Source organism: Mus pahari, chromosome 6 (assembly GCF_900095145.1).
Source record: "Mus pahari chromosome 6, PAHARI_EIJ_v1.1, whole genome shotgun sequence".
Taxonomy (NCBI): Eukaryota; Metazoa; Chordata; class Mammalia; order Rodentia; family Muridae; genus Mus; species Mus pahari.
In genome coordinates, this window is record NC_034595.1 from 106,645,061 (window position 1) to 106,668,766 (window position 23,706).

The following is a 23,706-nucleotide window of genomic DNA, read 5'->3' on the forward strand; positions in this document are numbered from 1 at the left end:
CTGGCTGTCCTGGAACTCACTCTGTAGACCAGGCTGGCCTCGAACTCAGAAATCCGCCTGCCTCTGCCTCTCGAGTGCTGGGATTAAAGGCCTGTGCCACCAGGCCTGGCTGCCTGGTCACCTTTTAAGTTTTCACAAACAGGAGAAGTTATTGGTGTTTGGAGGGCAGAGGCCAGATGTGATGTTAACACGCTGCAGTGCACAAAGCATAGTCAGCGTCTACACTGGACAATTCTAGGGAAATGCCTGTGTCTTCATGGGCCTCACAGCACTCAGTGCAAAGCTGGGATAGCACTGGTTGGTGAGGCTTTCATGTATCTATGATGCCTGAGAACAGAACCTGAGTTCCAGCCTTGAGGTCCAGTCCTCCCTTTGAATCTAGCTGTCCCACTCCCAGTATGGGGTACTCCTGTGGTATGTTGTATATGTCTCGTAGGAACAGGCCGTTAGGACGGCCCTGAAGAAGCTATCCTGAAGCCTGGTTCCCTGCAGGAGTAAAGAAGCAGTGGAGGTCAGGGTCGGGGAAGGCGTGTCACAATGCCAGGTTTCACTCAAGGCTGTGCTTTTCCCAGATCCAGCACACTGAGGATATGGAGAATGAAATTGACGAGCTGTTGCAGGAGTTCGAGGAGAAGAGTGGCCGGGCCTTTCTGCATACTGTCTGCTTCTACTGAGCCACCTGTACTTGGTGCATGGCCTGCCCTGCACAGCCACCTTTGTTGAAGCCACTTTTTCAGTGTGTTTTCCCTTCTGGTATTTGTTTATACTGCTAGGTGTACATCATCAATGTACTGTACATATGGAATGAGACATACACAGAAATGCCAGATTCAAATCCATTGTTTTTAACCAAAAGAAATAAAGATGGTTTACTCTACAGCCTACAGCAAGTGTCTGTTGTTGGCCCACCTACCCCTTTTCTCTCCGCTGCTGGATTGTACAGAAAACTAAATAAAGCAACAGGCTGTCTTATTAAGGGGGAAAAAACCCTGGAATTGCCACAAAATAGGTGCTGCTAGAAGTCTTTGATTTGTCCTGAATTCCTGGCCTGACTCCCTGCAGAGGAAAAGACTACTCAGGGCCCTTGCGTCCAGCCCTGTGATACACCTGAGAGCACCCTCCTGAGAAGTAGGGCTGGTACCCTGGTGCCTTAACAGCTCAGGGCCTGTGTGATCTGATACAACTGAACTTCTGTTGGAATCTCCAGATACAGTGGGGTCTGGACTTGGGGAGCTGGAGGTCAGCTGTCCTCTTTCCGCTTTCCAACACAGGGCAGGGTTGGTTCTTATGTTGTCAGCTCTGTGGCCAGCATAAGGCCTTGGGACTCAATCCCAGCATGACAGGCAGCCACAAGAGGATCGTAGATGCTGAGCTGCTGGCTTCAGGCAACTGTTCAGCACCCCTTCCTTCTCAGAAGTCGGCTCGTCTTTCCCACAACTGCCACAATCTTTATGGCATACTTGGCCCGTTCTGTATCCATGTCGCCTACCCTCTTTCCCTCCTACCTCTGGTCATGTAGTCATAGTCCCTGGCTCCTCTGACTTTCCAGGCCCCTCCTCTGATGGCACTTTCTTGCTGGAGGAGGCGGGTGCTGACACTTCCTGTCCCTCTTTGGAACCGGGAGAACCAGGAGGAGGGGCCTTACTTGGAGAAGTAGAGCAGAAACGACCACCTGGTCCAGGCCAAGGCCCAGTCCAGCGCGGCACTGGGCAGGGAGACCAGAGCCAAGACTGATGAGATGGGGCAGAATGTGGAGCCAAGGCCGGAGGGGAGGGGTCTCGGCCTGCGTCACAGGGATAGGAGTGGAGAACCTCGCCCCTGGATGCAGGCGCGGGGCGGCGAAGTCCCTCCCCGGAGGCGGAGGCAGGAGGAGGAGGGAGGAGATAGTGAAGAAGAAAAGGAGGGAGGGAGAAGCCTGGAGGAGGGAAGAGGGAGGAGGGAGGGGGCCGCCGCGCAGACCGCAGGGAGCCGGGCGCAGGGAGCACTGGAGGGCGGAGCGGAGGGCTGCCAGCAACGGGCGACAGGCGAGCGACCCCACATCAGCCCCCACATCTCTGCTGCCTGTGCCCGCGCCTGCCCCCGGGGTCCGCGGCGGCCCGGCGCGCGAGCGCTGACCTCTGCGGAGGCGGCGCGGGCTAAGCATCGGGCCGGGGCCGGGAGGGGCACCGGGGCCGGGGGGCGGCGCTCCGGCCCGGCCCGGCCCCGCCCGATGTCCATGAGTGCGAACACCATGATCTTCATGATTCTGGGGGCGTCGATCGTGATGGTGAGCGGAGGGGCTTCCCGCGCGCGCCCCCTGCTTCTGCCGCCCGCCCGCGCGCCTACCCCACCTCGCTTCCTTGTTTACCGGCCCGTGCGGCCTGCGCTGCCCTCCGCGGCTTGCCCTGCGATACCCTCGCTGCTATCTTGTGCTGCCCTCGCCCTGGTTGCCCTGCGTTTCCCCACCCACCCACCTACCCCTGTAGACCAGTACTCCCCCTTGGCACCCCTTTCGGCCCGGCCCACTCCTCGCCCTGACCGGTCATGGGCTCTTCCAGGCCATCGCGTGCTTGATGGACATGAACGCGCTGCTGGACCGATTCCATAACTACATCCTCCCGCACCTGCGGGGCGAGGACCGCGTCTGCCACTGCAACTGTGGCCGGTGAGTGCGCCCCGGCTCTAGGCACTACACGCGTGATCACACTTGTGCAGCGGGCCCCACTTGGCCGGTGAGCCCGGAGCAGGCTGGGCCGCAGAGCCTGGCTGAATGATGGGGGCCGCTTCTGCCCGCCAGGTGCTGGGGGAGGGGTGGCTGACGGGAACCCTAGGTCAGCCAGCTGCTCCCTGGGAAAGGAAGCATGACTGAGTCTGTTAGGAACTCCTTCCTCCAGTTCCTTTAGAGAAAAGGCTGCCTGGTGGTGGCATTATGGGCCAAGGAGCCTCCTGGTCCAGGGCCCGGAGGCCTGAGAGCTGCATCCTTGAGTAGTGTCCACAGTGGAAGCCAGAAAGCTGGTTAAGCCTGGGACAGTAGTCTTGCCCACGACCCAAGTCTTCCTCCTGGGCCTACTGGTAGGCAAGAGCAGGAGGTCAAGATAGGAAGGGCCTACCTTGAGGAACTCCTGCCACAACTGATTATCGTGCAGAGGAGGAGCTGAAGTAGGCTGGGGTTTGCTCAAGGTCACAATGAGACCCACCACACCCTTCAGGGACCTCCCCTTCTGTGCATGTGTAGTGATGAAGTCTTCTGGCCTTGCATGTTTGTATGTCCATGTATGAAATAAACATCTTCTCATGAGCCGCGCATGTGTGTACTGTCTGTGCATATACATGTGCGTACACAGCGCACTCGAACATCCGCATGCACTCATTCCAGAGATGCCCTCATGTGATAGCCGTTGTCCCTACTGCTCAGACTAGGAGGAAGTGGATGGAGGCTTAATAGAGTAGACTTTTCCAAGGTTACACAACTAGGAAAGAATAGGGCTAGGATCCCAGAACCTCAGTTCCTTACTCCTCCCTATGTTTCGGCTCCAGAAGTGTTCTTTCACACAGGGGTATAGGGTATGTCATGACAGTTGCATATCTCCTAAGTGCATATATGGCTATGGGTACAGGCAAGTGTGTTGCAGATTATGGGTGTTACGGCAAGTAGAAGGTGGATGTATAGGACCCTCACGTGCATTGGACATGGTAGGAAAATTTGCTGTGTGGTTACACATTCCTAGAGAGCCCTGTGCTCCAGCTTGGTGCACACCATCTGTCTATCTGATACATCAGAGGGCTCAGAAAAAGACATGAGGTTAGCGCTTCTGTTCCCAGGCCACATCTGTAAGTGAGTTCTGAAGCCTTTCCAAGATAGTGTGTGCATCCTGGACCCAGCCACTGGGCCCATGAACATTGGAAATAGATGCTACATACAGGACTATTGTAAGGCGGTGGTTGATGCAGCACTGTTCATGATAGCACACTGAATGTTCACCAGAGCACAGAGGGTGTGTTCTTAGAGTATATTTACACAGTCTATATATGTGTATCTCATGTAGCATCCCAAGTACTTGTGGACCCATGTAAACAGACACCTGTAGAGTGGAACCTGAAGTAAGGCTTGTGTGTGCAAAAATGTGGAGAGCCACATCATGTAGACAGTGTTTCTGCGTGTGTCTCTCTACATGTATGTGCTTTGTACAAAACTCTACATACATGGTATGTAAATTCATTGTACAAAGCACTTTTGTATATTGATTACATATATGTGTATGCAAAGTACATGTATATAAAACAATATACAGTTCAGTGTGCTCAGGGAGAATGTCAGAACATCTCAGGTGCAGTGACTGCAGATTAATTTGCAAATGGGGTATCTGTACACATACCATGTGCACATGTGGTGTTGACAGTTTGCCTATGTGTACACACTTTGTAAAATAACTGTACACACGTGTCTGCCTGTACATGGATATTTGCAGAATTTTAGATAGAAGACATGTATGTAAACTAATGTTCTGAACAGAGCACAACAACAGCAGGCAGCCTTTGTGTGTACAAACAGATCCGTGCACATTACAGCATCCCACAGAAAGGGTGGCTGGATCAAAGCTGAGTGAATGTGCATCTATGTGTAACGCACCATACTCATACCCAAAGTGTGCACAGTGCATGGGTGTGGGGCTTGTGGGGCCCATGTCCACAGTATACATGCTATGTCCTGTGCATGCGGACAAGGTGTATACACATTGGATCTCAAGTGGACACATGGCAGCATGTGTCATGAAGGTAGAACACGTCAAAGGCATTCATTTTGTACACAACACATCTTGCTTTTACTCAGAAGACCTGAGCCCCTGCCCTCAGGAGCATGGTATAGAATTAGGAGGAGCCAGGCCAGGGGAGGAAGCATTGTAGATGCCCAAGTAAGGGCACAGGGCCTTTAACCCCTGGATTCTTTAGGCCATAGGGTGGCTGGGCCTCACACTGCCCTACTCATAGGCTACCTAGGGTCCTTCTAGCATCTTTCTGTTTCCTGGAACAGCTCTGTTGGGGGACAATCCAGAGGAAGGACATGGGTCCCAGGTTGACCTAGTCCCACCAGTGCCTGTGACAGTCCCTGATGGTGTGGAAACACTACCTCCCCCAGGGCCTGGTCAGCAATACTTTCTGTGCCAGGATCAATAGCATCCATTCATAACAATGACAGTGGCTGCTTATGAGCAAGTGATGGCTGCTAGGTGTCAGTCATGGTAGCTCCAGTGACCAACTGAAAGCTGGCAGCCTAAGCTTTGCCCACTGGGATTGGCCAAACTGTAGACCACAGAGTTAGCCCCCAGGCATTCCCAAGAAGATCAGAAGGGGATCTGAGGAGTCTCACTGCGGCTCCTCCCTATCCCTGCTCACCTGGGTTCAGGTTTAAAAATACCAACCCCACTGTGAAAAAGCATCCATGTGTCTCTTATTGGGTCCAGAGAGAGAGCAAGAGTTTTTAACTGGGGAATGACTGAAGGTCTGCTACAGGCAGACACAGAGACACAGCCTCTCACTGAGAGGAGGAAGGGGTGCAAGTTTAGGAAGCGAGAAGCTATTTTCAGCATACATTTGAGGTGTCTGTAGATCCCACGTGGAGATTCACAGGCAGCTGGAGCTCTTAGCAGACATGGTGGGCAGTGGAAAGGCCCACCCACTAGTGGCTCTGAAAGTGGGTGGGCCAAGAAAGGCAGGCTCAGCAGAAGCCCAGTCAGCCCCTGCAACTGTCAGGACGATGAGAGATGCAAAGCATGTGGTCCCACGGCACCCTTCGTATCCAGACCAGTGGATCCCGACATCCAGACTGCTGGCTTTGTGGGGTGGACCATCAGGTGGCTCACTCCTCCTGGAACAGGATAGAAGGGCTTTCTGGAAGTGCAGTTCAAACAGTTCTGAAAGGGGGATGAGCAGCCAGCGGGAACTCTAGTGTAAGCAGAGGTGATCCAGGGCATGAAAGCAATGGGCAGTTCCAAGATGCCAGCTAGGACAGGGAAGCAAAGGGGCACAGAGATCAGGGCCATAGTAGGTCTTACACCTAAGAGAGGGCTCAGGGCCATAGTAGGTGCTTACACCTAAGAGAGGGCTCTGAAACCTGTCTAGCTTGGACTTTAATAGCTGGAAACAGCCCATTATAAGAACAGTAAGTGTATGATAGACATGTGATCTGTGGGGGACATGAATGTAGGGAGAAGAAAGATCCCTCAAACCTCCAGCAGAATGGGCACAAGGTAGATATTGAAAGCTAGAGGCCCAAGGCAGTGACTGTGGCAGGGGAACAAGAACAATCACTGGTCGTACCTGGCCTCCTGAGAGTATTGTGTAGAGGTCAATGAGCATGCCTGGGGGGGCTTGGTCATTTGGCTGTGCTAAGACCTTGTCAGCCTCTCAGAGCCAGTAGGTGAATATGAAACCTGCTACAGGTACCGTTGGAAGGATGGGGTATTGGGTGGACATTCGTCCCAGCCATTCCTACCCTCCTTGAACCTGATCTCCAGGGCTACTGTCTCCACCTTTCCCTGCAGTTCTGCCAGGTGACCTGATCTGGGCCTGGGGGTGCTGTTTCCCCTCCCAACTCAGCACCCAGGGATTGCTTCAGAGAACTTCCCAGGGTGGCCCATAGGAATCAAGCCATCCACTTTGGGTCCCCTAGCCGGCCCAGCACGGACCTGGGGAAGGCTGGGCCAGGGTTGGCAGGAGAGGTGCCAGCCCACCCTGCCGCCCCCAGGCACCACATCCACTACGTGATCCCATACGACGGGGACCAGTCGGTGGTGGACGCCTCTGAGAACTACTTTGTGACAGACAATGTGACCAAGCAGGAGATCGACCTTATGCTGGGCCTGCTGCTGGGCTTCTGCATCAGCTGGTTCCTGGTGTGGATGGATGGTGTCCTGCACTGTGCTGTACGCGCCTGGAGGGCTGGTCGGCGCTATGGTGAGTGCCTCGCGCTGCTGCGGGCACCACTTCTGGCCCAGCCCGGCCACCTGACTGCCCTGTCCCCCTGCAGATGGCTCGTGGACCTGGCTGCCCAAGCTGTGCAGCCTGCGGGAGCTGGGCCGGCGGCCACACAGGCCCTTCGAGGAGCCTACAGGGAACATGGTGCACGTGAAACAGAAGCTCTACCACAACGGCCACCCCAGCCCACGGCACCTGTGAGTGCCCAGGACTCGGGGCTGCTGTGCACATGTAAAGGGACCTCGTGGACGCCCAGCTGGCAAGACGGGACTGCGGCCTCAGGCCCAGGGTATGCTGGGCTGTGGCCAGCTGGGCTGTGGCCAGCAGGCAAATCCAGTGGAAGGTGCTGTCTCTTCTTTTTATAAAGGGGGTTGGGTGGGGGCTGGGGTGGGGCTGGCCTCTGGGCTTCAGGGACAGCAGCCTGGTCTCCACAGTGAGCAGGACACAAAGGCAGGCTCTCAGAGGTGCTGGGGCCAGGGGTGGTGGGTCCATAATGGGGAGAGGCTTGGCCTGGTCCACACTAGCCTAAGGCCACATCTCAGTGAAAGCACCGTTTCTTGAACACCTGTTGTCCATCCGTCCGTCTGGAGGGGAGGGATGTGTCAGGGCCTTCGCCCATCTGCACACGGGAGCATGTGCATGGGGCGTGTGCGACTGGAGGGTGGGACTGGAGGGGCGGGCCCCTAGCAGCAATAAGGATGTGGTGGCCCCAGGTGTCCCAGCCCTCACTGTGAAGTCCACCCTGCCTGGCCAGTAAATTCTCCAGAAAGCTCCAGCCTGTGCTTCTTCCGTCATCTCTAACCCCCCAGGGGCTATTGAGGCCCCTTCATCTAGACCCGCCCCCCCCTCAGCCAACAAGGAAAATCACCAAATCAGTCACAGTTTTATTAGATTCTGGATTTAAAAGGCCCAGATCCAGTCAAGGGGAAGGCGGTAGTTCTGACTCTTGGATGCCATCACCAAATCAGTCACAGTTTTATTAGATTCTGGATTTAAAAGGCCCAGATCCAGTCAAGGGGAAGGCGGTAGTTCTGACTCTTGGATGCCATGGGCCAAGGGCTGTCTAGCACCAGATCGATCCACTCTACCAAGTAAGGACTGGGCCAATTCTTGGCACAGATGTGTATATGGTAGGAATAATGTCCAGGAAGCTGAGGGCCCCCTGTGCCTTTAGCCTGGTCCCTGTAGGCCCCAGTCCTGCTGGCATAGCCACTGGCTTGTGGTAGGGCACTCTGCACATTCTCTGCTCTGCTCTGGGCTTGTAGACATGTCTCACCAGTGTACTGAGGTAAAGGAAGGTAGTATGCCTCCCTCTGCCAGCACTCAGAGACAGAGACGAGGAGGTGTGGGAGGCAGAGAAGCTGACACCTCCAGTATCCCACAACTACGCAGAGGCATTTGGAGCAATACTGACCTTTTACAGAGGTCAAAGACAGGAAAGGAGGGAACAATAAGTATGGTCATAGAGACTGGCTGTGCCCAGTCAGGTGTACAAGGTGTCCAGGCCTAGCTCAGCAGCTGAGGAGTGAAGTATGTGGTGGCTTGCTGGTCTGGGAATCGGGTCTCTCTACTTTAAGCCACTGCATCTTCTGCTGGTGCTGCTGAACAGCATCCTGCACACGGGCATCCATCATAGCCTCCGTGAGGACGCCATCCTCAGATGAATATGCCATGGCCTGGTAGAAAAGAGGGTGCAGAGGAGAGGCTAGTTGCTTATACAGGGAGTCCAAGTCCTCAATCTAGACCCACCTTAGACACTAGCACAGTGGGCAAACATGAGCGTAATAGTGGGCCCATAGCCCAGTGCTACTGCTGTTAAATTTCTCAATAAGTTTCTAAAATAGAAAGCCTGAACAGAGGTGTTTCCCCTCTGTACACATAAGGTAACTCCCCCTGAGCAGGACACAATGCAGAGCCCCCAGAAGCCCCTCAATTATTCTGGCTCCACTTCCTAGCTCAGGCATACCCCAGGTCACAGAGGCCAGATTCTGCAGTTGTATACTTTACAGGCCCTCCTGAACAGCGGCTGCTGCTGGCAGGCCCCTCTCCTCGGGGTGCAGGGCGTTAGTGTGAGGTTTCTCCAATCAGAACCAAGTGGTCCTCTTTGGGTAGGCTGTTCCTTTTCATGTCTGTTCCCTCTGGATGACAATGGTCACTCTCACTTCTTTATCCTCCCTGAGGATGGCACTCCAGGACCAGCCAGCAGGAGTTTGAACTGGTCAAGTTGTACCTTTTAGATACTATAAAGGGACCAGGGCTCACAGGTGGCTGAGACCACACTCCTGCTGGTTTTCTGCTTGAAGCAGAGCATGTCCCAAAAGGCATCAGCACAAGGTATGGAGAAAGCTGAATGCAATGAGGGGAACACTCCGGGCAGAGGATTTTCCACCCAGGGCACTAGGACACACTGTAAAGGAACAGGATTGCAGAGTCATATATAACAATTCTGCCAAGACACTGTCACCTGGGAGGAGATGACCATATGGTATTCTGTCTCATCTGGACAAGCAGGATAAACAGGAACAGATGGACCTAGGGTCCACTATCTTACTATGATTCACTGTGGAAGAAGTTTTGACCCTACAGCCAGACCACCAACTTTGAGAGTTGTTTGGAAGTCACGGATACTCTCTCCCAGCTTGGGCTCACCCAAGGCCAAAAGCAAGGTAGGCAGCTACACTGGAGCCCTGGCTGGATGGGCAGGGTGGCAGCTCTCTCTAAGTGGCTACACCTTGCCAAAGGCCTAGCAGACTAGAGCTCACCCACCAGCTAGCCAGGAACTCAAGTCAGGTGGAACACAACAGACAGACATCAGGGTTCATGCTGTGGGTATCCTAGGCTGGACCCTGGGTTACAAGCAAGCCAAGGTGGAGGTAAACAATGCTATGAAACAGCATCACTCACAACCTGCCAGTGATGAGCATCTCTGCTCTATCTTGCAACTATTCTGTAAATCTAAAACAGGAGCTCAGTAGTTACAGCACTTACTGCTCTTGCAAGACCCAGGTTCGGTTCCCAGCACTCATACAGATCTGCCTGCTTCTGCCCCTGCTGGATCTAATGGTGTGTGCCACCATTCCTAGCCTCATGTCTTCATCTATCCTTCGTAGACACCAGGCATGCATATAGTGCACATAAACATATGCAGGCACTCATCCACACACATAAAATACATATAATATATTACACATACACATACTAAAAGAAAAAAATCTTAAAATATTCCAAGAAATAGACCTTCCTTAAACCCTCAACAATGAAGGGAAAGGGAAGGGAGAGAAACACTAGCTGTTATCCTCCACACTATCACCACCCCCTTGACATCAAACCAGATGAAGACAGCATTGAAACTGATAGACCAGCAGTTCTGATGAGCAGGGTTGCAAAATCCTCAATCAGAACCTGATGCATAAGTACTGAGAGCTGCAGGCCAGCCCAGTCAGTGAGACTTGTCTTAAATAAACAACAACAACAACAACAACAGCCCAAGCCCAGCCTGGTGGAACACATCTGTAATCTCAATACTTGAGAGACCGAGGCAGGAGAATTTTAAGAGAATTCAAGGCTAGTTTGGGTGGGCTACAGAGTGAGACCATGTCTCAACAAACAAAAACACACATTCCCCAAGGGTATACCATTTTTGTGATATGGGGGATTAAGCCCAGGAATGCACATAGGCAGACACTCCTCTCACCACTACATCCCCAGCTTTGACTTCAATTTTAAATGTTAAGATAGGATTTCATTATGTTGCCCAGGCTGATTTTGATCTTGCAATCCTCTTGGCTCAGTTTCCAAAGTACTGGGATCACAGGTGTGTGCCATCATGTCCTGCTTGGTAATGGTTTATTAAATGACATGATAGACATCAAAAAGAAAAAAAAAAATAGATAAACCAGACTCCTTCAAAATGTAAAAGTTCTCTTATGAATTTGTAGCTGGCCAGGTCGACACAGCAAGTTCCATGACAACAACCAAAAAAGAATATTACCAACAGAATAAAAAGACAGTCTATCCAATAGAAGAAAATATTTGTAAATCACATATCTGGTAAGAGGTTAATATCAACATTATGTATGGAGAAGAGCCCCTACGATTGAAAAACTAAAACTCCACAACTTCAAGGCTGAAAGAGGGCAATGTGAAGAGCACTGGGTGCTCTTCCGAAGGACCCAGGGTCAAGTCCCCCAACCTCATCTGTAACTCCAATCCAGGGCCTCTGGCATCCTTTCTTCTGCAGGCACCAGACTCTCAAATGGTATGTGAACATATATACAAACAAAGATACCCCATGTGAAACAAAACAAAACAGATATAGTGATGCACACCTTTAAGGCTAGCCTGTTCTATAGAGTTCTAGGATACCCAAAACTACCCAGGGGGGACTTTGTCTCAAAGAACAAAAACAAGGTGGTTAAGACAGTATTCTGTGTTTAAGGGGGGTAGTGTGTGTGTGTGTGTGTGTGTGTGTGTGTGTGTATGTGTGTATGTGTGTGTGTGTATGTGCACAGCCAATCCCTAGAAGGGATGATTGCAAAGACGGGAACTTGTGTTATCCTGATGCATGGAGGATAGAGGCTGTAGAACAAGGAAGTATCTGTGTGATGTGCAAGTATTCAGGAGTCCTACCTATGGGGGTAAAAACAGCAGCAGCAGCCAGGTCTGTATTATTCCATGGCTTGCAGGACCTAGGCAGCACCTTGGGCAGTCCCCCTGTATCACCTGTTCCTCTCCAGAGAACAGCCTAGATGAACCTGCCTTAGTCACGCTGACCACCTGCAAGAACTCTCAGGGAGCATGCCCAGCTCTTCCTTTTAAAGCCTTTCTTGATCTGTTTTCTACTCTCTGACAGAGATGAGCTATCTGGGTGACAGCTTTGTGAGCCAGGTAACCTGCCGAGATGAGCTCAGTATATTGCCCCATAATATTTAACATGACAAAGGTCTGACATTCTCATAGGTATATATTTAGAGATCATCCTTCAGAGGAAGTAATTTCCTTGAAATGAGGGCACAGAAAGAGTCCCTGGTTCCTTGGAATTCATGCACAAGACAAAAAAGCTCACAGATGCTGTCTACCATATGAGGACCCAGCAAAACCTTGACCTCTATTAGCCAGAAAAGAGCCTTCTTCAAGGTCTGACCATATTGGCAGTAACTTTTGTACTTCAGCCTCCAGAAATGTGGAAAAATGACTCCTTGATTTATAAGCAAGCCACATGTACTGTGCTCATCTCCCTGTTCTCCACCATTAGTTGTGGGAACAGACCCTGAGCAAGGACAGATCAGAGCCCTTGACCACAACAGGGTCCTGCATCTGAGATGTATGTTGTAGCAGCTAAACTAGCTTATATGTCCCTAATGTACCTCGTGGCCACAAAATCCAAACCTAAATAGGACTGTCCCATGCACACCTTGAAAAGCACTGCCAAGTTTAAGTGGCTATTTGGTAACAGAAAGTTGGCTACAGGGACATGGGAAAGTTGGCACAAAGTTTGAGATGGCCATAGCACTCTCTATCCCATCAACATGAGTTTTCTTGACAACACCAAAGGCTGAAATTCCTAAATTGCCCTGTCCCTGCTGTAGGAGTTCCCTGCCACAAGACCATGGAGCTGTTGCTAGGCAGCTTCAAAGAAAAAAACAAAACAAAACAAAACATGATTTTAGGGAATGACAAGAGGCCACTGTAGCCTATGCCTTGAACACCCTTGTCTAGTTTCAGAAGGAACATTCCTGCCACCTTGCTCATCTTTAACATAAACGTGTGCTAAAAATCCAGATACCCGAGTACACATGCACGAAGCACACATTTGTTGATCTGAATTCATCTGCAACTGTCTAACAGATAACTCCAAGAAGCAGCCCTCTAGACTTCCCCAGAGACTTGCACATCTTCTGTAGTACCTGTCACCCCCTAAGACTGTGACAGTGCTCCAGATTTGGGCCAGAACAAGCTGAGCTAGTGATAATATCATCCCATCCTCCCATGAGTGACTCATTAGCCCTTCGTAGAACCAAGGGTCACATGTCTATCCATGCTTAGAACAACCTCCAACAGAAGACTCACTACAGGATTAGGATATTCAGAGTGGGTTAAATTCCAGGATCTTAACTCACCTGCCACGCCACAGCAAGCTGAGCAATCTCCCGGCCTGACATGCCCTCCGTCAGCTGGGCAACCTCTGAGCACTTCTTTCCGTAGTCAAACTGGGCCACCTTCAAGCGTCTGGAGGAAAAGTTCCTAAGTGGGTCTGGGCTTCCATGGCTCCACACAAAGGGAGCTGGGGGGATTGGTGAGCAGGGCTGCCCACGATCACACTCTTATCAGACGCTTCCACCTGAACTGGACACCACTAGTGAGTGGGCTTTTTTGTACAGCCAAAGTTGGATGAGGTAAACTCTGCCAGATTTCCTCGGCCTTCCTTCCTGACCTGCAGGAGATGCCAGGTTGGAGCCAGGAAGGGTTGGCAGATGGAACGATACTCTCCCAATCTGCCTTCACTCCTCCTTACTAGACCCAGCCTACAACTATATATTTAGCACCCAAAGAGCAGGTATAGTTAAATGCTCAGCCAATGAAATTCTAACAGAGCAGGTAGATTTCTAGGTAAGGAATAGAACAATAAGTAAAAGGACCTGCAATCCAAATTTTCAGCATTAACATCTTGACCAAAAGCCACAGAAATACATGAAATATGAATAGAGGTTGCATGCCTAAGCCGAGGCTGGGGATAAGAGGCTAGCAGGAGGCAGGGGACTTGATCAGCAGGGGTGGAGGATGGCCCATAGGAAACAGCAGGGCCAGGCCATGTTTCCTCCAGAACAGTAAAAGGCAACAGGCAGCAGGAGGGATTCAGGTCAGGACGTGGCGTCTGAATGCCATGGAGCCTGGGCCCCAGGAGACGGCCAAAAGCAGAGCAGCCTCTGCTGATGGGAGACACGGGACATGAACTAGACACAGCAGTGAGAGCCTGTACCAAGGCCTCCTCATCAGAGCGTGGCTTCTCCCTGTCCCCACACAGCTGCAGAGCAGCTCTGAGGAGTGGCAGGGCAGGTATGCAAGTATACAGGAGAAAGCCATGTCACAGTAGCTGAGGGTGGGGACTGCAACCTCCTAACCTGGTACAATAGGCACAGAGCAGATGTGGGGGGTGCCAGGTGGAGGGTGCCACATCCTCTTGATACCCAGGCTGCGGTGACTCAGGCACTTACAACGTGAGAACGGGCTGTTGGGGCAGGCTTGCAGCTGTCCTCCCGTAAAGAGCAGTGAGAGGAAGGGCTCAGGGTCCCCATAACAGAGCCACATTTGCCAGGGCACATGTACAGAATGTAACCCCACAGATGGCCTAAACCCCAGGGAAATGAAGCGCTCAGACAGGTTCCAGGTCAGTAAGGGGAACCCCGCAGGGCTGGACACTTACTGCTTTCCTTCTGTGGCCGGCTTAAGGACATACTTGTCAAAATACATTCTCACCAGGCGCTCTCGCTCCTCCCGCTGTGGCAGGGCAAAGCAGACCATCTCGTCAATGCGGTCATTGATAGCCCAATCAAACTGCTCAGGCTGGTTACTGGCCAGGACCAGCATGAACCTGCAGCCACAAAGTGCATTTGTCCAATCACGAACCACTCAGGCACAGAAGGGCCTCTTATGCCTCCTCAGATAAACCTGATGGACAGATGTAACTTGGCAGTGCTCCCTTTCTTCCTTGCTCCCTTCCCTTCCACGTTTTTTGTTCATTTTTTTTGTTTGTTTGGGGGTTTGAATCCAGAGATTAAAGAATGTTGGGCAAGTGTTCAATCACTGTATCTGTCATCCCTGACAGCTTTTTAACTCAAGAAACCCCAACCCCACCAGACCATTTGTACGACCATGATCAAGGTTGCCTGGTATCCTCAGGCCCTGTTGTTGCCCTCAATGGCCCTGTGCTAGTCCATGACCACAGAGGGCTTGTGATGGATAAAGTGGCCACATATTTACTAAAAGGCTGGGTCCTACCCTAGTGATGAACAAGTTAAGAATAGAATTAGGGGACTTGGATGAGAGAAGCTTGTCTAACCATAGGCACCAACCCTGCCAGTGGCTTCTGGACAAAATCCTGGGAGACAGCTCTTACTGGGGTCTCTTTCAAGGCCTAGATGCTACCCCAGTCCCAGGATCGAAAATGAAGACCAAGGTTCTATTCTTTCAACACATGACACTTGGGATCAGCTCCCAAAAAGAGCAAACACATTCTGGGCTCAGGCCTAGGTGCTAATGCCCTGAAAGCAGTCTTAAGACATGGTCAGTAACAGGAGTCTCTTAGTTCAGCTTCATATGGACAGCTGGATATCAAAAGGCATGAGGTGATGTTCAAACTGGGTGGCCATGTTGACAGGGACTAACCTAGCAGAGTTTCTCATGTCTCATATTGCCTTTCTGAAATAGGCCTTTAAGAGCCTTTCCCAGGTAGAAACATGAAGACACGAGCCCAGAGGGTTGCCCACCCACATACTATGCATTAATTCATGAACTCATGATGGCATGTCAATTATACCTTTGCTCCCTTGTGAGGACCAAGAATTAAGAATGCCCCAAAATAGCTGGGCGTGGTGGCACACGCCTTTAATCCCAGCACTTGGGAGGCAGAGGCAGGCGAATTTCTGAGTTTGAGGTCAGCCTGGTCTACAAAGTGAGTTCCAGGACAGCCAGGGCTACACAGAGAAACCCTGTCTTGAAAAACCAAAAAAAAAAAAAAGAATGCCCAAAAATACTCTGCTCAGGGAGCTGGGGCAAGGCTGTACTTACTTACTGCTATGTTGTCCTGTCCTGTGTAAGAATGCATTCAGAGTAGCCCTGAGGTCTTCACTTATCTTTTCCTACAGAAAGAAAATATTCAGCATCACTCTCCAGCCTGAGGAGCAGTTTTGTACATGGCCAAGTTAAAGTGTACACAGGAGACACTGCTGGGAGGGAAAGGCAGGGGTCAGGAACACAAGCCTGATCTGATAGCCGAACCTGGGATTCTTGCTGATTCGGAATCACTGTAGAGGGCAGGTGTGGTTAGTGAGGAGGATGTTGTTATGCATCTCCAAGACTCTGGTTCAATCACAAACTTCCCAAACTTAGAGGGAAGAGCAACTAAACAGCAGCCTCAGCCTGTACACCCTGAAGGCCCAGCCTTTCTGTGTCCTCGGCCACAGCAACCTCTCGGCCAGTCCTTTGCTAGACTGGCTTAGAGCACCCAGCTCTGACCAACTCCCAAAGCTAGACAGGGTTCTAGAACACTCACAGTCGCTCGCTTCCTGAGGAAGGCATCTGCTTCATCCACAAAGAGCAGGAGGCTGTGAACCAGAGAGTAGTCAGGCAAGAGGAGGCTTGAATGCCACAAGCCAACATCAGTAAGGTCCCAGAAGCAACAGGAAGTACAGTGCATATCACTGAGAGAAGCTGCCCCACACCAAGAGCACAGGTCATGCCCTATCAGCGATTCTTAATATGCTAACCCAGTAAAGAACAGAGCTCAAAGCCTCCAGGACTCTGACACTAAAACCCAACTGTAGCTCTGTCTGATGACATATGCTCCTTCTACCCATAGGTCTCACACAAGGCTGTCAGCCTAGGTCAGAGCTGAGATGCCTGTGTTCCTCATCAGAAAGAAGTGATTTTTCTAGGGTGAAATGGCAAAGTCTACGGAAAGGACATACCAAGGCACTGTAACAATGCCAGGGACCTCTAGCCACACATACTGCATGCATTGGAATGACATTCTCAGCCAACTCTCAGAGGGTCTAACAGTCGAGGAGGCCTAGGGCCATTCCTTTCCCCATTTGAGTTAGTTCTTCACTCCTGGCAGTCATTACATCTGACCGGCAGCACCCTGGTACTGGAAGCCTTCTGCCCACCCTTGGCATGACATTTTCTCTAATGGACCCTTTAGCATAAGCACCCATCCCTAGCTGACTTCAGAAGAGGGTACCCATGTACTCCCACACAACTTCAAGGACAGGAAAGTAGGAGGCATCAGCGACTTAGCTAGGTACCTGGTGGGTCCCTAGGAGTAGAAACCTATGTACATGGAGTTATATGCTCACCCTCGTCGGCTGGTGCTTGCCCAGTCGAAGACCTTGTGCATGGCAGTCACACCCTCCCGCCCCATTGGGGCCACGTCCCCTCCTGTCATGATGGCGTAGTCCATGCCCGAATGCAGTGCAAGTTTCTGGGCAGAGAGGGGTGGGGACAGAGCAGAGGTTCCCTTCAGAGTCCCAACCCTACAGCTCCACCAGCCAACCCTGTCTAGCATAGGCAACTCCCCACCATCAGAGCCAGTGCCCCCTAAATGCACTGCAGTGCTCTGAGAACCAGTGAAAAAGCTGCCAGAGGGTGAGATGCCCAGCCAAACCCAGCCCCACCTTCACAGCCAGGAATTTTTACCTTGGCAAATAGTGTCTTGCCAGTCCCTGGGGGCCCATACATCAGAACGTTCCTATACAGGCTTTTGTTCTTCTTGGTATTTCTTGTTGCGATGGCAATATCTCGGACCCGTGCCTCCAGGCTAGGCTGCCAGAGCAAGATGAGGTTTGGGGAACCTGGTCTCCCAGCCTACAGCCTTAGGGAGTGGAAGGACCACAGGTATTCTAGTGCAGCCTATTCCTTGTGGATACGGACTGGCCTATGGGTATCTGAACATAGGTTTGGTTGACAGTAACATGTATTTCAGGATCCCAAAGCCACAAGCACAAGGATCACATATACACAACAGCCCAACTCTGCTGTCCATTCCCTGGGACCCACAGGGCTTCCCAAGTCACAGATGCCACATTAACTTACACTGAGGATGACGCCCTCCAATGCATCCTGGGGTCTGCTGACCAGTCGCCTGCTGACCTGGTAGGGGAGACCACCACAGTTGGCAAGACACAAGCTACCATGAAGTACTGCCCCACACAGTCCAAGACTAGTACCCCAGTGTCAACGCTGAAAAGACAGTGGCTGTTGTGGGGCTTGGGTGACTGATCAGCTCTTTACTACAGATCTTTATCTTTCCAACCACCTGTGCTGAATATCTGAAAAGACCCAGCTAAAGCCAGAGACCGCCTGTCAGAGAGAGCAGAGAGCAGCTGAGCCTAAGGGAGGCAGCTAGATGCCACACTACACTCACACCTTCTATGGCAGGACAGAATCTGAGCTCAAGTTATGAAGAGCTAAAGCAAACCCAGGGGCACTCATGTAATTAGATAACACTGATTAACAGGCCTCATTGGTATAACATAGCTGTGAGAAAATACCCATGCCAGCATGAAAGGGAAATCAACCAGAGAAAATGCACACCACTTGTTTGTGATATGGGAAGAGACCTGGCAAGGATGTGGACCCCCGAACCCTTACTGTGGCCATACCTGGATGGGATGCCTCAATGCCTCTAGCACTGAGATTCGAGAGGTCTCTCTCACCAAGGACGGCTTTCCCAATCGGGCCTCAATATACCGACCAGCAACAGAAGTAGCATTCTTGGCAGAATAGACTCCAACAGCTAATAATGTCAACCCAGCCACCTGGGACAGAAAAACAGCAGAGTACATTGCATCTCTGCCCCACAGTTCATCCTATGCCCCCAAAACAGCTAAGGACCCATGGTTACCTATCCTGGACCCTGGTTGGATACCTGACCCTATACCACAGCCAACCAAAGCACTCGCACACCTCAGGTGATAACAAAAGCTTTATCACTGGCACTCCACACCACAACACTTCTCTTTGTGCCTTATAACACGAATCCTTGAAAGCAGAGGCAGCAAGATGGAAGGTGGCTGCCGTACAGGGCTAGAGACTCTCTAAGGGTCTTGGCTTCCACTGCTCTCTTACCAATGAAAAAGTTAAAGAAAACAAGGCTAACCACAAACCACAAATCCCTTTAAAAGTCAATGTATTAGCACGTCAAGAAGTTCCATAAGGAGGGGCATCTTCCAGGCTAGCTTTGGTTTACCGGACTCTTGCCTAGCAATGCTAAGAGCTCAGGTTCCATACTCAGCTCATCCAGAGGTCCTGAGTTCAATTCTCAGCAACCACATGGTCTGTAATGGATCTGGTGCCCTCTTCTGGTGCGTGTCTGAACACAGCTACAGTGCACTCATATAAATAAAAATAAATAAGTCTTTAAAAAGAAAAAAAGGAGTTATCCCAAGGTTGGAGAGATGGCTCAGAGGTTAAGAGCACTGTCCGTTCTGCCCAAGGACCTGAGTTCAGTTCCCAAAACACACACAGCCGCTGACAACTGTTTATAATTTTAGTTCTAAGTAATCTGAGACCTTCACACCAATGCACATAAAATAAAATAATTTTTTAAAAAAATGTTGGACTGGCAAGGTAGCTCAGCAGTTAAGAGCACTGACTGCTCTTCCAAAGGTCCTGAGTTCAAATCCCAGCAACTACATGGTGGCTCACAACCACCCAGAATAAGATCTGATGCCCTCTTCTAATGTGTCTGAAGTCAGCTACAGTGTACTTATGTATAATAAATAAATCTTTGGGCAGGAGGAATCAGGGACAGAGTGAGTGGGGCCAACTGGAGCCAGTGGGATTGACCAGAGCAAGCAGAGGTCCTAAAAATTCAATTCCCAGCAACCACATGAAGGCTCACGACCATCTGTACAGTTGCAGTGTACTCACATACATAAAATAAATAAATAAATCTTAAAAAAAAAAAATGTTATAGCATTACCTTCTCCTACGGACACTGGAAAGTGAACTCTAGCCGTTCCCTACATTGGTGCCTGGAGGTAGGCTGCTACTGCCATGACTAGATGTGACTTGTCCCTCTAAGATTTATTTAAGTACTTGGTCTCATGCAATGCTGCATTTTACAAAATGTTAGAGAGTGGGGCCTAGAAGTCATTAGGTGGCACTATTCAGCACTGATAAACCTTCTTGTTTTGTACATTAGTCAGCTTTGGGTACCATGTTAGAGCAATGTAAAACGGATTAAAATAAGACTGAATTGTCTGAAATGCCCCTAAGTCCAAATACTCTATCTCACTATAGTTCTTAAAGACAGTTATTACAGCTCATTTTCCTAATCTGAGCTGGCACAACAGAGATGAGTGTATCTGCAAGATATCAGGTATCTCCACAGCCAGCAAGTAACAGAGAAGTCCCTGGAGACTGTGCTCTAGAGCTACCCCACGAGTGTCACCCCTAGGGATAAATGGTAGTACACACCGTAGCTGTCACTTTGTCCCAGTCTGTCACAAAGGCACGGAATCCTTCACCAAACAAGGTGCCAGCAGTCCTGCATGGGGAAAAGTCACATTACTTTCTAGAAGCGATACTGGGCAAGGTCAAAAAGAAACTAATAAAGTCCTTTAAGTCTCTCAGGTCAGTCTCAAAAGACAAGTCTACCAAGGTGGGGGTATTAAAGAGCAGACCCAGAGCTGTAGGATAAGGAAGGATAGAGGCCCTTCATGACCTTCAGGGACTCACTAGCTTGAGCTAGGAACCACAAGGCAGATGGACAGCAGACGCTAAGTTTTGGCTGATCCTTACCTGATAGACTCCAAGATGGTCTGGCGGTGCTCAGCAGCCTTAAGTCGAATCTGTTCCCGGATGATATCTGCATTCTCTCGATCAGCCTTGGCCCGTGCTCGGGCTTCAGCTTCCACCCGCAACATTTCGTTTTTATGCCGCAGCTCCATCTCGTGCTCCACAGTGGCTGTCCCACAAAAAGGCAAAGACAGTGGTCTTCAGCCAACATTGAACTTGCCTCTGTCCACACTGCTGACATGCACACATAGACTTAGATACTGCTTGGACCAGACAGCACAGTGTCACAGTGAACAACCCATACTTCACAGCAAACCCTTCTAGAAGTCCCCTGAAATGGCCTGGACCACCTTTCAGATGACTTTTTTTTTTTTTTTTGGGGGGGGGGGTTCAAGACAGGGTTTCTCTGTGTAGCCCTAGCTGTCCTGGAACTCACACTGTAGACCAGGCTGGCCTTGAACTCCCAAGTGCTGAGATTAAAGGTGTGCACCACCACTACCCGGCTGGATGACATATTTTAAAAAACAAAAAATGTGAATAATCAGGACAGAAACATATTTGTACTGACATCTATCAGAGTACCAGAGTGGTCATGAGATGAAATAATGTGTACCTATTTGTCAGCAGTAAGAACCAAACACCAACCAATGAGTCAACTGTCACTGCACAGTGACACCAACAAACTGCCTCAAACCTTTCCTGAGAGACTCCTGGAGACAGGAGACATTCTCCTTGCTGGGATGCATATGTGTAAAGTGGAGGGTGGCCTGGTGATGAGTGAAGTCCTACCACAGGAGCTAAACATGGGCAATTTTCCTATCAGAATCAACTAGTTCTAGACCCTTCTACTCAGGGGCCAGAGTTAGCTCTGTGAAACCGAGGTATCCACTGTGTCTGGTATCAAAGCACATACTGTAAATGCAGTCCTTATTTGTGATCTCAGTGAGTCTCTGTGGGGGCATTTCTTAAGGACTAAGATGCCCAACAAAGCCACCCATTCTTGGAGATCTCCTACCTCGCCGTATGGCCTCCTGCTTCTGCACAGACTCCTCTTGTTTCCTTAAATTCTCTTCATTCAGAAGTTGCTGAGATGTCACATTAAAGTTAAAAGAAATTTAAAGCTTTTGAGAATCAGAAAGACAACAAAAACCAAGCCAACAGGTTGCAGCTGCTCTAAGTCAGGAATGCTTCTGCCCACCTGAGGAATCCCAACTTTCTTGGGGCTCTAGCTGGTACACTCCAATGTAGACACATCTGATGTAGACCCGGGACATGCACACATTAAGAGACTGGCTTCAGAGCTGCCCCACCTGCTGAGGCAGAAGCAGCCTTTATAGCACCTCACCAATATGGTTCCTAAACCCCCAGGGCCTGTAGCTCTGCTGTATGGTTCTTACAAAATTCTGATCTCTGTCTACTGAGATTAGCAGCTATAATGCTCCAGCAAACAAAACAGGAACATAAGCCTGAGGCTGCTGAGCTCCTATAGCGGGGAGCCAGCATGGATCAAAGGAGGCCTATCTAGGTTTTGGACAGCCCAGGATCCCTGTCCTCCATCACTCACTGACCTTGCTAGTTAGACAAGTGCCCTAGCAAGAACCCTCAAGGATAACTAAAAACAAAACAAAACACCCAAAAACCACTTCTACTGTGGGAGCATCACAAGAAGTTATGTGCATGGGCTTATATATGTACTTAAATATGTCTATACACATGTGTACATGTACAGCACATCTCTGCCTTTAGGTGCATGTCTGGGCACATCCATTGTGCACACAGGCCATGTGTATGAACATGCCAGGGTCGTGTCTGAGAAAATCCACCCAGAACCAACAACACTTGTATTCTTGTCTAAAGCCTAGTTGCATAGTCTCCTATGTCAGTCCAAGGACACTGCATGTTGCTCAGAGGTACTCCTTGCTTACCTGTTGTTTCAGCTGGTCCTCATAGCGCTGTCGAGCTAGCTTATCCTGGTACTGGGCCCTCTAGGAAAAAAAACAGAAGTAAAGACTCACTCTGGCTGGAGAAGCCACTAGAAGAATCAGAGAACATGATCTGGACCTACCCTGGAGTAGCTGCTGAGGTAAGCGACAGATGAGCTGCCACCTCCTACAAATATGCGGATACAGCACAGCTCTGTACCAAGGAGTCCATGGGTTCGGGGTTATTGTGTTTTGTTTGTTTTTACAATAGTGGTCCAGATCTCAGTACAACAACCACCACTTAGTAAACCCTCAGCTAGTCAGTGCCTTCAAGACCCAGAGGGGCACCCCACCGTCCCACTCGCACTCCCGCCTGTGCACTCACAGCCTGGTGCTGTCGTGTCTCTTCACTCAGGGTTTTCCTTCTTTCCTCGGCTTGCACACGGATCTGTTCACTCTTCAGCTGCTCTACGGCAGCTTCATATTCCTACAGAATACAGGAGAACCCGTGTAAGACTCACACCCTTGACAGCCATTCCATTGTGCTGCAGATTACAAAACAGCAGGATAGGATTCACCTCCTACCCGGAGCTCAACTATGTTGTCCAACAGACAAGGACTAAAAATGCAGCCTGTTCTGTGTTCACTGAAAACCCTGGCATCAAGTGTTCTTTTGGGTTTTGTTGTTTGTTTTTCAACACAGGGTTTCTGTATAGCCCTGGCTGACCTGGAACATCCTCTGTAACCAGGATGTCCTGGAACTCAAGAGATCCACCTGCCTGTCTCCCAAGTACTGGGATTAAAGGCATGCATGACCACCTCCAGCTTCAAGGATTCTTCTGAGCACAGAAAAATTTTTTAAAAAAAGAAAGAAAAAAAAAAAAATCAGGCATGGTGGTGCATAGTTGTAATCCTAGCACTTAAGAGGCTGAGACAGAAGGACTGCCAAGAGTTTGAGGCCAGCTTGGGATACATAGAAAAACTCTCAGCCAGGGGTATCAATGGAGCATGAGGTATATTCCCAGCACTCTGGAGGTAGAGCAGACAGATCTCTGAATTCAAGGCTAGCATGGTCTACAGAGTGAAACCAGGATAGTCAGGGTTAGACAGAGAAACCCTGTCAGAAAGAAAGAAAGAAAGAAAGAAAGAAAGAAAGAAAGAAAGAAAGAAAGAAAGAAAGAAAGAAAGAGGGGCTGGTGAGATGGCTCAGTGGGTAAGAGCACCCGGCTGCTCTTCCGAAGGTCCGGAGTTCAAATCCCAGCAACCACAAGAAAGAAAGAAAGAAAGAAAGAAAGAAAGAAAGAAAGAAAGA

General features: G+C 50.2%; 3 protein-coding genes across 5 annotated transcripts in view; 2 read left to right on the forward strand and 1 right to left on the reverse strand.

Annotated features, from left to right (window-relative positions):
* The window catches only part of Ssu72 (SSU72 homolog, RNA polymerase II CTD phosphatase), a 30,597-nt gene extending 29,617 nt beyond the window's left edge, over nt 1-980 (forward strand). Inside the window, exon 5 of the mRNA XM_021200131.1 lies at nt 573-980. Coding sequence (XP_021055790.1) covers nt 573-674 — 102 coding nt within the window. The 3' untranslated portion in view covers nt 675-980. The remainder of the gene's footprint in view (nt 1-572) is intronic.
* A 949-nt stretch (nt 981-1,929) lies between these two features.
* Tmem240 (transmembrane protein 240) lies at nt 1,930-8,054 on the forward strand. Its single transcript, XM_021200132.2, has 4 exons — nt 1,930-2,266; nt 2,538-2,644; nt 6,725-6,933; nt 7,007-8,054. Exons 1-4 carry the CDS (start codon nt 2,210-2,212, stop codon nt 7,153-7,155), a joined length of 522 nt encoding a protein of 173 aa, XP_021055791.1. The 5' UTR covers nt 1,930-2,209; the 3' UTR covers nt 7,156-8,054.
* Nucleotides 7,918-23,706, reverse strand: part of Atad3a (ATPase family AAA domain containing 3A) — a 20,255-nt gene continuing 4,466 nt past the window's right edge. Inside the window, exons 3-16 of one of the 3 annotated variants that reach the window (XM_021199730.1) lie at nt 22,780-22,881; nt 22,398-22,457; nt 21,488-21,557; nt 20,476-20,641; nt 20,152-20,221; nt 18,333-18,488; nt 17,764-17,820; nt 17,368-17,493; nt 17,028-17,152; nt 16,226-16,277; nt 15,742-15,812; nt 14,378-14,545; nt 13,074-13,182; nt 7,918-8,630 (exon numbers count right to left, since the gene is read on the reverse strand). In XM_021199730.1, coding sequence (XP_021055389.1) covers nt 8,466-8,630; nt 13,074-13,182; nt 14,378-14,545; nt 15,742-15,812; nt 16,226-16,277; nt 17,028-17,152; nt 17,368-17,493; nt 17,764-17,820; nt 18,333-18,488; nt 20,152-20,221; nt 20,476-20,641; nt 21,488-21,557; nt 22,398-22,457; nt 22,780-22,881 — 1,497 coding nt within the window. In that variant the 3' untranslated portion in view covers nt 7,918-8,465. The other 2 variants (XM_029539506.1, XM_029539504.1) reach the window with 2 other exon arrangements.

Bases quoted from the DNA above. Each gene is read 5' to 3' on its own strand.
- Tmem240 (XM_021200132.2), top strand. From the start codon at position 2,210: ATGTCCATGAGTGCGAACACCATGATCTTCATGATTCTGGGGGCGTCG. The intron at 2,267-2,537 runs GTGAGCGGAGGG...GGGCTCTTCCAG, and splicing joins TGGGGGCGTCGATCGTGATG to GCCATCGCGTGCTTGATGGA. The intron at 6,934-7,006 runs GTGAGTGCCTCG...GTCCCCCTGCAG, and splicing joins GAGGGCTGGTCGGCGCTATG to ATGGCTCGTGGACCTGGCTG.